We start from the raw sequence: 13455 nt of genomic DNA, 5'->3' as shown, positions 1-13455 counted from the left end.
TCGGAGTCGGCTCCGGATTTTTGCCAACTTTACCCATCACTTATCCGTTTGATACAAAGAAACGCTAGCAGCTCGATGATTTGTATGCGATGTTTTCTTCTGTGTAATAACATCGAACACCTGCTGCACAACTACCACTACAATCAACTGTCAAGCGTCGAGAGAGTGTTTGTGTTTATGTTTACATTCTGCTTTACAGCAGCACAGCCACAAGTGCGTAGTTCTATTCTTTGTTACACCATTGCACCGAGCTGACCGTCGCATCGAGAACAAGCTCATCTAATTACCCGAGTGAGTCACGCGTTAGGCTGATAAATACGGTGAGTCAATCCGTCTCTTCCGCATTGATTGAAGTGATTGTCCCTTCAACCCTGTTTGCTTCCAGTACGCAATGGCCAGCGAACCTAAGTGCGGAGGAGTGTCGGACGATCCGGAGCTAAGCAAGGAAGAGCATGCGGAGCGCATCAGTGCCGCCCTGGCCACGACGGATGGTCATGCTGGCAAAGCGTACAAACTGTACCGCGTGACGAAGCAGGTCGTGGCCGGGGTGCAGTACGTGTACTTCATTTCGTTCGAGAATGAGGAATCTGGCCAGCAGTACAAGATAACCGTTTGGGAGCGACCCTGGCTGAAGGAAAAAGATCCGGCCGAGGCACGCAAGATCACGTTCGAGGTGCACAACGGATGACGAATTTAGGTCTGCCCTAGGTAGTGAGTCATCGTGTTTGTATGTTTGTTAAATGAGTCTCTCGCTTCGTTTATTGAGTAAGATCAATCATTTTGCATGTTTTGTCATTTTTTTCGGGTGGATGATATGAATATTGTTACAATTATTTTTATGGTTAATACAATAAAACAGGTTTAAAGCGAAGTTCTAACTCCAAAAATGAACTCCTTACCTTGTACTTACCATATTAGAGCACGGTAGAGCACTTTCTAGTTCAGCATTACGGTTAAGATCTCCTCTACTTGTACTCCATCAACCGTAGCAACAGTGCACGCAGCTTCCGGGCCTCCAGCCCGATCGTTGGTGGCTGCTCGCCCGAATCCTCCAGCGGTCCGGTCAACACAGACGGAATGGTAAGGCCGTACGCTTCGCAAGCGCGCAGGAAATTCAGCGTTTCCTGGAGCGCGATCGATGGCAGCACGATCGTCTGCTTCGCCATGCCGGTGAGCAGCCCAAGCACGCACCGCTTCACGTGAATCCACGTGTCGGCGCACAGGCGCGCTCCCGAGCCACCGTCCAGTGCGTGCGCGATCCGCGACAAGCCAAACTCGTAATTGTTCTTCGCGCAGTACAGCGTCCCGATCACAAGGTTGACGATGCACAGATGCAAACACTGCCCCGTCGCGTTGCCCTTGCGCTCCTCCGCCCGTTCCACCTTGCGCATCAGCTCTTCCGCTTCCTCGTTCTGCGAGGTCATGATGTACGCGACGCACAGGTTCGCCAGCACCGAGGCCGGGATCGACAGTATGTCGTCGTAGTTTTGGCGCACGATCGGTTCGTAGAAGGCGGCCGCCTCCTTGTACCGATCGCCGCGCATAAAAAGCACGTGGGCGGCGTGCAGCCGCCAGGAGGGCGTCTCCGAGCAGAACTCGGCGCTGGCCCGAAACTCCCGCTCGGCGCCCTGGAAATCATCCATGCGCCACGGTATCCAGGCGCGGGCCATCGCCACCGGCAGGTAGCTCTCGAGCGCTCCCTCATACTCCCGCAGCGCCATTCGCAGCGCGTTCTGATCCGTGGCCGACCGGCACTCCTGTACCTTGGCCGCGAGTGCGCGCAGCCTGCCCCCGATGCTGCTCGCCAGCGTGCCGAGCTTCTGTTCCGCCTCTTCCGGCGTCGACTGGGCGGTAATCAGTGCGTCCAGCAGATCGTACAGGTACGGCGACAGGTACTTGTACGTCAGGTGCGTATGCTCGGCCAGGATGTCGGCGGCCGTGTCGTACATTTCGTGCTTGCAGCAGAGCAGCAGCAGATTGGCGAACGTTTCCGGCGGGCAGGCCGGCGGACCGAGCTCGAGCAGAAAGGCCAACCGACGCAAGCCGGCCCCGCCGCCGGTCGGATCAGTCAGCGCCATGTTGTGCAGCGTGACCGGATCGAGCTCCGGTTCCGAGCGTGGCGGTAGATCGGTCAAAGCTTCCCGCGCACCGTCCGCTGTGAGAGGACAAGGAGGAAATTACAATAACAATGCCAATATCACAACCTTCCCCTATATCCCCCTTGCCCAAACGTACCATTGCCTTCCTGGTATTCGATGGCCGCCTTAAGATTGAAGGCTTGCGCAAGCCCGGAGGCAGCCAGCGCGGGAGGATTGCCCACACTACGCGCACCGCCTTCCGTTTCCGCCTGCGCACCGACGCCCAGCTCCGGATGATTGCGTATGCCACGCTCCACAATCTCGGCGATGTAGTTGAGCGCCTGCGAGTTTTCCTTGCGCCGATAGTGGCACAGGGCCGCATTGTAGGCGACGTGCGGGTTAAACCCACCGGCCTGCAGCGCCGACACGTAGCGCTGCAGCGCGTCCTCGTACATGTTCGCCTGGTACAGCAGACAGCCCTCGTCGTTTTTGGTGCTTGCCTCCTGCCCATTACCGTCCTGGCGCTGCAGCAGCAGCGACTGTGCCGCAGTGTAATCCTCATTCCCGTAAGCGATGGCCGACTGCAGCTGGAGCACCTTTTCCTTCAGCTCGGGCGAGTCCAGCCCGGTGGCGATGATTTTCTGCGCCTCCTCGAACAGGCCCGCCTGGAAGAGGGACTGGGCGTAGTACAGGCGGTACTCCTGCACATCCGGCACGAGATTGAGCAGATGTTCGTAGCAGTTGGCCGCCTCGATAAAGTCCTGCGTTTGGTAGTAGCAGTGGCCGAGCAGCGAAAGGCCGGCACGCGTCGTGGACGATTCCGGAATAGTGTTGAGCGTGTTGATGGCATCCTGGAATCGTTCCTCCTTGATCTGAAATTGGAAACGGACCGTCACTAGTTGGAATTTCTGCGGAAAAGGACACACCTCCGCTTACCATGGTGTAAATTGTTTTCGTATATTCACCATCGCGAATAATCATATTTTGCGAAAACATGCTGTATAGACACTTTTGTTACTCGGCTATTGCTCTCAGTTGGAATTTAATTGGAGTTCTGTTGAGTTTGTTGAAGAACCAACATTACCATGGCAACGAACTATCCAAGCCAGAATACGTGACTGAGAAAGCGAATTGCGAAATGGTATCCAAAGTATACTTAGCAAAACCTTTCCAAATTCCAAATTTGTTGAAATTCGTCTATTTTCTTATGTTGATTAATTTTATATCTTAAAAAGCATTGAAGTTACAACGATTTAAATTCAAATATTAAATATTTCCTCGTTTGCCCTATGCCGATAGTACAGGGGTTTTAGCTCAAAAATAAAGTAAACTTTAAATATACAAACAAAATATGTTCAACACCAGATTTTAGAAATATGATAATATATTTACTAATTGAAGAAGTTCTATCAGTTCAGTGAAAATTATTTATCACAAAAGTCAATCAAATATTGCTAAAAAAAACGTTGCTCCAGAATAACCCGACGACCCCTGCACGTTTGTAAACAAAGCGAAGCCACCTGTCAAAAGCACCGGGCGCCATACGCCGTTCCAGGAAAGGCAGACGAACAATTCAAAACCGCGCACATCGTGGTGGCCATTTCGCAAACCTCTATCGCCGTGTAAGTAAGTGCCCTCGCTGCTGTGCTAATGCTGCGTAAAAAGCTTAAACTAGACGAGCCATCACCAGCCGCCGGACAACCGTGTGTGCCCATCGGTGAATTCTCACTTTCCCAGTTTGCAAATGTACCGAAGGCAAGACTGGGCGCACCCAATGTTCCCGCTGAAAATGGTGCCAAAATACAAGTGAACCAAACGAAACCGGAACCAACGACCGGTACAGTAGCCGTACCAGCTATGAGTAGCGTTGGCCCGCTTCCATACTGGCAACAGGTCTACCAGATCGAACGAGAACTTTCCGCAGCACTGCGGCAAGTTGCCCTGCCGTGGGATGTGGCCGCCTGCTACGATCCGATCGAGTACGCGGCCGAGATTCACTGCGCCTATTTGCAGCGGTTTCTCGACGGTCCGAAGCCGGTACTGTTCATCGGCATGAATCCAGGGCCGTGGGGCATGTGCCAAACTGGGGTGATGATAATCATTCATTCATTCATTTGTTACAGTAGTCCAGCGACTGGGTAGACTCGGGAATACTAATACCTCTTTCGCTACCTTCTACAGGTACCATTCGGTTGCGTTCCGGCCGTGCGCGACTGGATGGGATTGCGTGGAACGGTGTCGAAACCATCGCCCGAGCTAGCTGCCAGACCGGTGGAAGGATTGGCGTGTACGCGCGAGGAACAGAGTGGAAAACGCTGGTGGGGATTGTTCGAAGAGCTGTGCGGCACGTCGGACCGCTTCTTCCGGTCCTGTTTCGTGTACAATCTGTGCCCGTTGGCGTTTTTCCACCAGAGCGGACGAAACATAACGCCCAGTGAGCTGAAGGTATTACTGGAGGCTCAAAAAGTCCGCTGCACTCTCCGCTCTTATCGTCGATATTTCCTTCTTTCTTGCTCTTTTAGGGAAAAGCCAAGGGAGAAATTCAATCCATCTCGGAAGCATTCCTAGCAAAGGCGCTAGCGTTGCTAAAACCGACCGTTGTGGTATCGGTGGGACGGTACACGGAGGACCGCATGAAAACGCTCACCAAACAGAACCGCCTAGATCCGGCAATTGTAACGCACTGTATGCCGCACCCGAGCCCTCGCAGCCTGAACAACACAAACTGGCCGGAGAAGGCCAAAAGCTGGCTCACCGTGCACGGTATTATGCCCTATCTAAGCGCACCGGGTCAAGAAGCGCCCAGCAGCGACTAAAAGTTGCAATTATTGTTACCTCTCTTTACGAAAAAGTATTCTCCTTCCACAACCGTATTACTACTGCCACACGTGAACTCTCTCTTCCCATCCTGTCGTACCAATGGAACGCTTTATGGAGGACGCCCTGCAGCAGGCTCGCATCGCAAACGACCTCAAGGAGGTTCCGGTGGGCTGTGTGTTTGTGCGTACGGACGGCCAAACCGAAACGATCATTGCGCGCGGCTGCAATTTGGTGAATGAAACGAAAAACGCCACCCGGCACGTGGAGTTCATCTGCATCGATCAGGCGCTGGAGTATGCGCGGCAGCAGGACGTGACGCCGCCGGAAGCAATCTTCAGCACGGTGACCGTCGTCGTGACGGTCGAACCGTGCATCATGTGTGCGGCGGCACTGATCGAGCTGGGCGTGAAGGAAATCATCTACGGCTGTCGGAACGATCGGTTTGGCGGCTGCACCGTGCTCGATGTGCCCGGTTTGCTAAGCGCCACCGTCCCGATACGGGGCGGCGTCCGTGACGCGGAAGCGATGGAGCTGCTGAAGGAGTTTTACAAAGGCGAAAACCCGTCGGCACCGATTCCAAAGCCAAGGGCTAAAAAGGCGTAACTTCCAACGCTCCTGCGAAACTGTAAGCAAAGCATTAGGATTAAGTTTTAGAATTATATTTGCTTCAAGAGTGTGAAATCACAAAGAATTTGTATTAAATGAAATAATACTAAACGAACGCATGTTTGTTTTGTCAACTATTTTGTGTCATACGTGTGGAAATTCCACTTTATTAATCTTTCTCGCGTCAGAAAACCACAGAAACTTATTGTACTATAAAACAAACGCGGTACTCCAATGCGCCCCTATCGGGCGCGTCGGAATGGATGCTGTGTTGTGACCACATGCCAGCGTGATCCACAGTATCACTAATATTCACACCTTGACTGACCATCTCACAGCTTCATACTCTTTAGGTCATTTGTGTACATTTCGAGCATCGAAAAGATAAGCGTCATTTTTGTATTTTTGTTTAACTGTTTTCCGTTGTCCCTTTGACTTCTCGCACTACCGATCGAAAATTACGTTCATCTGGTTTCGGGTTTCTAGTCTGGCACTATTAAAAAATGGGCAATCACTGTCCCAAACCCATTCGGTTGTGTAAAATACGGGTTCGTAATAGTAGCGCAGTACAACGCCGCGTTATAAATACCTAACTGTCACCAGGTGCTTGCTTGTTGCGTCTGTCTAAAGTCAGCCAAGGGGCAGCGCGCTTTTTTGCACGTACTCTCTTTCTGGACAGCATCACTGATGTGCTTCTCCTGGCACCCCGTTAGTGTACCGGTGGAAAATGCCCAAACAACTGGCCACTTGCTTTTGTCAATCGCATTCTGTATGCAATCTTACGTTATAAAGGTGCATCGGTGCAGCCTGCATGCGGATACGATTGAACGATGGGTACACCACCGCCGGGCCCATCGTGGCAATAATAACACAGTACATTACACTACATCTCATTTGTGGCGTGTTTTAAACCCGTTCATCGTAAACTTATTTTATTATCGAATCACATTGATCACTCCCCGTTTGCCTCTGCCAGTGTCTCCGCCACCCTCGTAAGCGCTTTGATTGGCTTTGTTCCACCACACAGCAGGACCGTGACATAATCGACCCCTTCTTCTTCAGCAATAATAATATTTACTTCTGCGTTTTTTTCTTCTTCACATTCTTTTGTTTTATTTTTGTTCTTTTGCTTAAAAAGAAACAGCTAGCTTTCCAGCTCGTTTGTTTGTTATTAGAGAAAAAGAGAAATCACATGTCATTTTGCATTGTCGCATTGGTTTTGTTGTTTCTATTTTATACTTTATATGTATATAGTTGTACAGTTGTAAATTATGCGCTACGTATAGTGTTGTGGGGCTTTTTTCATTAATCCTCCGTATAAATATCTCATTACTTTCCCGGCGTTTTTTTTCTTCCTCCTCTTCTTTTGCTGCCCCCCTCATTTTTTATTCCGAAAAAAACTCAATTTCTGTTTCGCAAATTGTTGCATACTTTTTGTTAATTTTACAATGAAACGTTTTTCCATTTTTTTATTTTTCTTTTTCTGCTTTTTATGATTTTGTTGCTGCTTTAAACAAACGGCTCCAACAAACAACATTCGAAAGTGTTAATCCTTCTTTCCATTACAGCTATTATTATTCTGTCTGTGCTCAAATTGACTTAAGCAACTTAGGCATAACCAAACTTTACATTTCACGTCCAAACCATCTGCAATGTTTTCATGCTGGTTTTGGTTAAAAACATAAATAATTTCTGCTAAGTAGCAGCATACGCAGCGTAGCGCGGTTCGATAAAAAAAAACCGGTCACTTTCGGTGAGACCACGTAAAAGGCGTGCGCGTCCATATTTCACAGTGTGTACGAACACACACACAATAACAACATACGCGCTGCCACGGGATTAAGTAAAACAAAATGTTCAATCGATCATCGCACGCATGCGACGGGGGAGATAGCATTACGCGTCATTTTCGCGTAATTCGAGTGCTTACAGTAATTCTCAAATATTGAGAACGCGGCTGGAAGCTTGTTCGAACACGGATCCGGATTCCGTCAGCTCGGTAGCATCCGAGTGGTTAAGCATAACTCACATTAAAACCTAAAAAAAAGCATTTGGTTCGTCGTCCAGGGGAACCGTTACTAAACACGCTAGGGCAATAGGTCGCAGATCACTCAGCCTTTGGCTCGCTGCTGCTCGCTTACTAACTCTAGGGCGGAGGAGGTGCCACCTCACTCCACTGCAAGCGATGGCCGCGGGGAGGGCGAAAGCTCATCGACACCGTTCAGCAGCAGCTGCTGCTGCTCGTCGTCCTCGTCCTCGCCGTCCTGCTCCTGGTCGCTGCTATCGTGCGCCAGTCCGTTCGCCCGCGGACTGCCACCGTTCATGAGGGGCGAGAGTGGTGCCAGCCCGTTCATCATGCGGACGCCATAGGCCCGATCCACCTCCGCCATCGGATCCATCACCATTGGTTCGTCCCGCTCGTCTCGGTCGTCGTCATCGCTCATGCTGCTGGCACTGCTGCTACTGCTGCTGCTGCTGCTGCTGCTGCTCGAGCTGGTGCTGGAGCTGTCCGACTCGCTGTCCTCGCTCGTGCTACTGTCCAGGGCCGGTAAACGTTGCTGCTGTTCTGCTATGTCCATGCGATCGAGCGAAGCTGCGTTGGTCGTCGGCACACCGTACCGTGGCGATGACCGTGCCGACAGGAGGAATCCCATACGCGTAGCGTGTTCTAGCTGGCGGCGTAAATCTGTGTGGTTGAAGTGTAAAATGAAGTGTAAAACAAAGACCAAAGTTACTTCAAGATCGAAACCAAATATTTCTGGCATATGTTAACATAACATTTATTAATCGCTAATCTGTTTAAATATGTTTAAATTTCTTAATGAAATAAATTTGAATAAACATTAAAGTACTTCGTCGTTAAGTAGCTGTACTAGAATAATATCAATTTAGATCAACCGCAAAGGAAAATAATATTATTGCTTTTTCAACAGTAAGTAAAGTTGTATTGTAGATGAACAAAAGCATTACACCAGAAGCCGTTTGAAATTATTTATAAAAACATCCATCCTTTTACGAACGGTTGTCTATTACGCATCAATTTTGTTCATCCCTGTCCACCGCACAACACGTGGAAGTGCTTCGAGATCGCCAGACAGTCCTCCCCTCTCCTACTTACCGATATTTTCCCGCTCCAGCACCTTCACACGCTCCTCCAGCAGCCTGCTCCGTGCCGCGCCGCTGCCATCGTCGCCACGTTCGCCATCACTGCCCGCCACCTTTGCCATGTTTCCGCCCTCACAATCACCTCCTCTACCTCCGCCTCCACCTCTTCCTCCACCAACACCACCCTCGCCGGTGACGCCGTTGCGGCGCACCAGCTGCTCGTACTCGATCGCGAGCTTTATGTACTCTTGCACGAGGTCCGGGTGGCTGAGGCTTTCCAGCCGCTCGAAACGCTCCCGCTCGTACACGCTGGAGAACTCCTTCGTCAGGAAGTCCTCTTCATCCTCTGGGAGTGAGTAAAAATAATTTTCTTCTGAATCTATCGAAAAACTAGAATCGCGTGTTCTACCTGACGGCGTGAGCACTTGCGGCATGTGGTCCTCCATCAGGAAGCGGTTGGTGTTGTATGGCACTAGCGGTGGCTGATCGGACTTCAGGAACGGTGTGATGCGGCGCGAGGCCGCCACCGAGTAGAGATGGCGCCGTTTGTTGCAATTGTTCTCCGGGCGGCCTCCACCGCCACCACCACCCGGTTGCCCCCCGGGAGGACACTGAAACTTCCACTGGGTCTTGCTGTACGGGCGGTTCGAGCTCGATTTGCCGCGGTTCGACTTGCGACGGCGGTTTTTGCGCCGGCAGCGCCCCTCCCCAGTCCGATTGCTCATGGTGGCCGCTGTCGCCATTGGCACCCCCGTACCATTGCCCTGATTGCTACCCACACCGGGGTGCCCCTTGCCATCACGGTTAGCTTCGGACAGTTCGTTTGAATCCTGGCGCGAAACCAAACCGCCACTACGACGACCATCATCGTCCAACGGTCGCCGTCCTCCATCTTCGCCAGCAGCCACACTAGCGCCCCCATCGTTCGCAGTGGCGGCTGGCGCAACCATCGCGCCGACGGTTGCTGCGCTCGACGACGAGCCAACCACATTCGGCTCGCAGCTTCCAGACGACTGTGCGGTCTGGCTGGGGAGCGCATCGACTTCATCGCACTGCCGCGTGAAAGCCATGCTTTCCGCCGTCTCCATACTGTTTTCAATCGACATGTTGCACTCAATCACACACTAAAATGTTCTTTAATTTTTCACGCTCAAAACGCTCAAACACACACACAAACTTTGCTCACTAAAATCGTTCACTAGAAACATTCAACTTTGCACTAAAAAACACTGAATGTAGCTTTTCCACCGTCGCCATATTCCGAAACGTGCCGTCCCGGTTGCGCATGTATGCAGCTGCCCCGCTCGCACGCTCGCACAGTATACACGGGCTAGTTGCTTCTCGCTTGCGCCGTTGCTGTTCTGCTCCGCCCGTGCTGTCACTTTCTCCCTTGCCGCACGGACCAGGGCTGTAGTGTGTCCAGCGAGCGGCAGCCAACAATGTACTTTTTCAATATCCTCTTCTAAATTTATAACACGACTTCGAGTGTCTTTCACTATCCTTTTCCAATCCAATCTCACGAAACTATAGAATCTTAACGCTTTTATTTAGCAAAAAGTGCACCTCCGTTCGCGCAGGCTACACCCCTGACCGTCTTCACTACGCACTTTTCGGTGCAAGGGCACGCAGTAGCAAGAGAAAAAAAACTTCAACCAAGAATGTACGCTGCCTTCGCGGATCGGTGGTTTGTGCTTTTGCTCAGAGCTGTACCGTCCTGATGCTTACTACTCGACTGGTGGCAACAGAATGCTTCGGCATCTGCTCGGTGCCCGTCTGTAGCTCGGTTTGCTGTTTCCCTATGCCCGCGGTCGACACTCACAGCAGATGCACTCGACCGTTGTGGTTCTCTCGCTTTATTCGAGCGTTTGTGCTCGCTCGCTCCTGTGTACGGGATGCGGGGTAGCAGAATGACGTCACGGTAGACGGTGAACACTCGCTGTGGGAATGACCCAGCTCGCCCATTTTAGTTGCGGCCGTTCTGTTTTTTTTCTTCTACATTTGCTTTACTCATTTGCTTTACTCTTCTTTCGGGTAAGTGTTGCTGGCGAGTGAGAGAAAGGTACGTACGATTCGTACCAATCAGCTGCGGTGGTCGTCCAGTGATGATGCTTCCGATTTCGTAGGCCTGCTATTTATAAACGCGTGTGTGGTGGCGGTACCCTGCACGGTATGGCGAGGCGGAATCTGTGGACGCGCATCTCACACTCGCTTCAAGAACCGAGTCGCTACCGTTGTCATGCTGAGGGTGAAAAATTCATTCATCGGTGGCGTAAGGTTTTATATTGTTTTACATAAAAAACTAGATTAATTGCATCTTATCAGCAGTTAGTTATTATGTTGAAATGTTGCAAACGATTAATATTTAAAACTTTATTTTAAAATTTTTATCATTATTTGCCCTCTAGGTGGATCAGCCCGCAGAAGGTATGACACAATTTCACCGACACACACACATACACACACACACGTACATATACACAACGGAACCGCTTCGAAATAGCGTTTTAAGATAAACACGGTTCCGCCGTGTGTCGTACAGGGGGCATGTAAATCAAGCAGCACTGGTAAGGAAGAAGGGCAGAATCTAACCTTCCCAAAGAACGGTTGAGCAAATGGGCAGGGGGAATAAGGGAGGAAACTAGAATCACAACACAACAACAGAAAGTTTGCGAATTCGACATGGAACAAAGATATCAAGCTGGAAACACGGAAAGGGCACGGTAAAAAGACCAAGCATAGCAGAGAGAGAGAGAAAAAAAACCCACACGTTGTTAAATTGAGCATATTAAAATGACGGGAAAAAACACGAAAAATGCATAAGTATTTTTTTACTGCTCGCCCAACCGATTCTGTTAGTCCTTCGTTCTACCCCACCTACTCGTCACGCGCGCGCGCTCTCTCTCTCTCTCTCTTTCTCTCTCTCTCGCTCTCCCTCTTGCTCTTCCATTATTCCACTCTCGTGCTGTTTCTCGCTCACACCACACTCGCTTCGCTTCGAGTCCAATTGTCTCTCGTAGTGCGTTTTGTTTATTGTTTTTTTTTGCACGTTCTCTCTTCTTGCTGCCTCCTTCACTGAGCCGCATTTCACTGGACGATTTTGTGGCCGTTTTTCCTCATTTTTTTCTTCTCTCTAACGATAGCTGTTTCTACTTCTTCTTCCTCCCTCTTCTCCTTTGCTGTGGTAAGCATTTCAAGGCAACACTTTCGCTATTACCTCGTTTGGCAATTTATCGTTCGAGCCCCCCTTCTCCTCATTCTTTCACTCGCTCTCTCTCTCTCTAACACACACACACTCTCTCTCTCTCTCTCTCTCTCTTTCTCTCCAACTCTCCGCTCGTTACCTGCTTCACCTAAACGTGCGTTGCTGCTGTACCCTAAAATGTTTGAGGCTGGAATAGCACGAATGCGTTAGAGTGAACAGGCATGAGCGGCGGTGCCAAGTGTGCGCGAGAGAGATAGAGCGAGCGCACACAAACGCAACCGTGCGAGTATGTGCAAGAGAAAAAAGGATGCGCTGCTACTACCTAGCAAAGCCAGGCTCCACATAAGCGGTGCACACACTCACACACACACACACACACACACACATGGTCACACCGGCCGGGTTAAAGGGTGGTATGGTGGTTTGCTTCGATGGCTTTTCGGTAACAGGCGTTATTTGTTTCCCTCGAGCCACCTAAACAGCAGTTAAGTACCTACCCTACCCCAACATGACGATGCTGATGACTTACCCACACCGAGATACCCCTCTCCCCCGTCCACGTCTCGTGCTACTAAATTCCGTGAACGTGCATTAATCCTCTTCCTACAGGCAAATCAAAAAGCGAACAAGTGTCACCCGGCCGTTTGATACCGTGCCATCGATGCCACATGTAAATGATGCGGGTTGGGGTAGAATAAAATCGAACCAGAAAGGAACCCGTACGAACTAGTCGACGGCTGCCGATGACTGCCAGCCTTCCCCACTGGCTGTAGTGCACACGCACACGTCAAAACACGTTGAGTGCACTTAACCATCGATTGTACGGGCCGAGGTGTGGGACGGGAGACGGTATGAACGGATAGGGCACGGGGCGGGTGGAATAGCAGTTGTTGAATGATCCGAACGATGTCAATCCGGTACGGACGAAGGTGATAGCGGGATTCGGATCAGCCGGCATTACAGTGAGCAGGACTCAATCTTGTCTCAACGTGAAAATACACGCGCTCAGCAGAGGGGTGTACACGCGTGTATATGTTTACTACTGTTGTACTACTTCTACTACAGCGACCTCTTAACCAAGCCTACTAGACTTATTTCTAAAGCCCTTGCCAGAGAAATCCGTTCTTCCGATGAAACGATGCTGCTGGGCTTGTAGTAGCCAACGTGTCTACTAGTGGGGGGTCATACGATTCATTTCACGACCCGACCCGGAGTCGGTTACGAGCCAGTCAGAATCGATTCCGACCCGTGGGTGCAACGGGTACGCAAGGTTGGAGGCGGAATCAAATCCGACCCGCAGGTGCAACGAGTTCGGGTCGACCCGTATGATAAGTAGGTGCAAGAAAGCATAAGCAACTCCGACCCGCAGGTGCAACGAGTTCGGTCGGGTCAGGTCCGATTGAACCTATCTTGACTCGACCCGACCCGAACTCGCTGCACCAACGGGTCGGAGTCGCTTATGCTTTCTTGCACCTACCGGAGTCGTTGCACCTACTGAACCTACTTGTACCTTTCGGTTCGACCGGAACGACTCCGGGTCGCTTACGGATGGCTCCGACCCGATAGGTTCAGGTCGACCCGCCCATCACTAGTGTCTACGCAGTCGAGCAGATCCGGGGATGAAATAAAAATACTAGCAAAATG

General features: G+C 50.7%; 5 protein-coding genes across 7 annotated transcripts; 3 read left to right on the top strand and 2 right to left on the bottom strand.

The window, feature by feature from the left end:
• Positions 1–167: 167 nt before the first annotated feature.
• On the top strand, positions 168–871 carry LOC120895239 (cystatin-like protein). 2 transcript variants are annotated; one of them, XM_040298395.1, is made up of 2 exons: positions 168–291; positions 386–871. In XM_040298395.1, exon 2 carries the CDS (start codon positions 392–394, stop codon positions 686–688), a length of 297 nt encoding a protein of 98 aa, XP_040154329.1. In that variant the 5' UTR covers positions 168–291; positions 386–391; the 3' UTR covers positions 689–871. The 2 variants fall into 2 exon arrangements, with proteins under 2 accessions (XP_040154329.1, XP_040154328.1); XM_040298394.1 differs by having other exon boundaries at positions 185–320.
• A 64-nt stretch (positions 872–935) lies between these two features.
• LOC120895235 (tetratricopeptide repeat protein 30 homolog) lies at positions 936–3245 on the bottom strand. The gene is made up of 3 exons (XM_040298389.1): positions 3015–3245; positions 2236–2950; positions 936–2155 (listed from the first exon to the last, which is right to left on the bottom strand). The coding sequence occupies exons 1-3, from the start codon at positions 3072–3074 to the stop codon at positions 966–968; spliced, it is 1965 nt and encodes a 654-aa protein (XP_040154323.1). The 5' UTR covers positions 3075–3245; the 3' UTR covers positions 936–965.
• Positions 3246–3563: 318 nt separating this feature from the next.
• On the top strand, positions 3564–4918 carry LOC120895237 (single-strand selective monofunctional uracil DNA glycosylase). Its single transcript, XM_040298392.1, has 3 exons — positions 3564–4166; positions 4260–4523; positions 4601–4918. Exons 1-3 carry the CDS (start codon positions 3729–3731, stop codon positions 4892–4894), a joined length of 996 nt encoding a protein of 331 aa, XP_040154326.1. The 5' UTR covers positions 3564–3728; the 3' UTR covers positions 4895–4918.
• A 47-nt stretch (positions 4919–4965) lies between these two features.
• On the top strand, positions 4966–5619 carry LOC120895238 (tRNA-specific adenosine deaminase 2). The gene has a single exon (XM_040298393.1). It carries the CDS (start codon positions 4998–5000, stop codon positions 5499–5501), a length of 504 nt encoding a protein of 167 aa, XP_040154327.1. The 5' UTR covers positions 4966–4997; the 3' UTR covers positions 5502–5619.
• Positions 5620–6394: 775 nt separating this feature from the next.
• Positions 6395–10672, bottom strand: LOC120895236. Of its 2 annotated transcripts, XM_040298391.1 has the most exons (3): positions 9019–10665; positions 8623–8955; positions 6395–8190 (listed from the first exon to the last, which is right to left on the bottom strand). In XM_040298391.1, the coding sequence occupies exons 1-3, from the start codon at positions 9713–9715 to the stop codon at positions 7673–7675; spliced, it is 1548 nt and encodes a 515-aa protein (XP_040154325.1). In that variant the 5' UTR covers positions 9716–10665; the 3' UTR covers positions 6395–7672. The 2 variants fall into 2 exon arrangements, with proteins under 2 accessions (XP_040154325.1, XP_040154324.1); XM_040298390.1 differs by having other exon boundaries at positions 8623–10672.
• Between the last annotated feature and the right edge of the window lie 2783 nt (positions 10673–13455).

This window comes from Anopheles arabiensis, chromosome 2 (genome assembly GCF_016920715.1).
Source record: "Anopheles arabiensis isolate DONGOLA chromosome 2, AaraD3, whole genome shotgun sequence".
NCBI lineage: Eukaryota > Metazoa > Arthropoda > Insecta > Diptera > Culicidae > Anopheles > Anopheles arabiensis.
The sequence above is the reverse complement of the archived record's forward strand: the minus strand, read 5'-3'. Positions and strand labels throughout refer to the sequence as shown.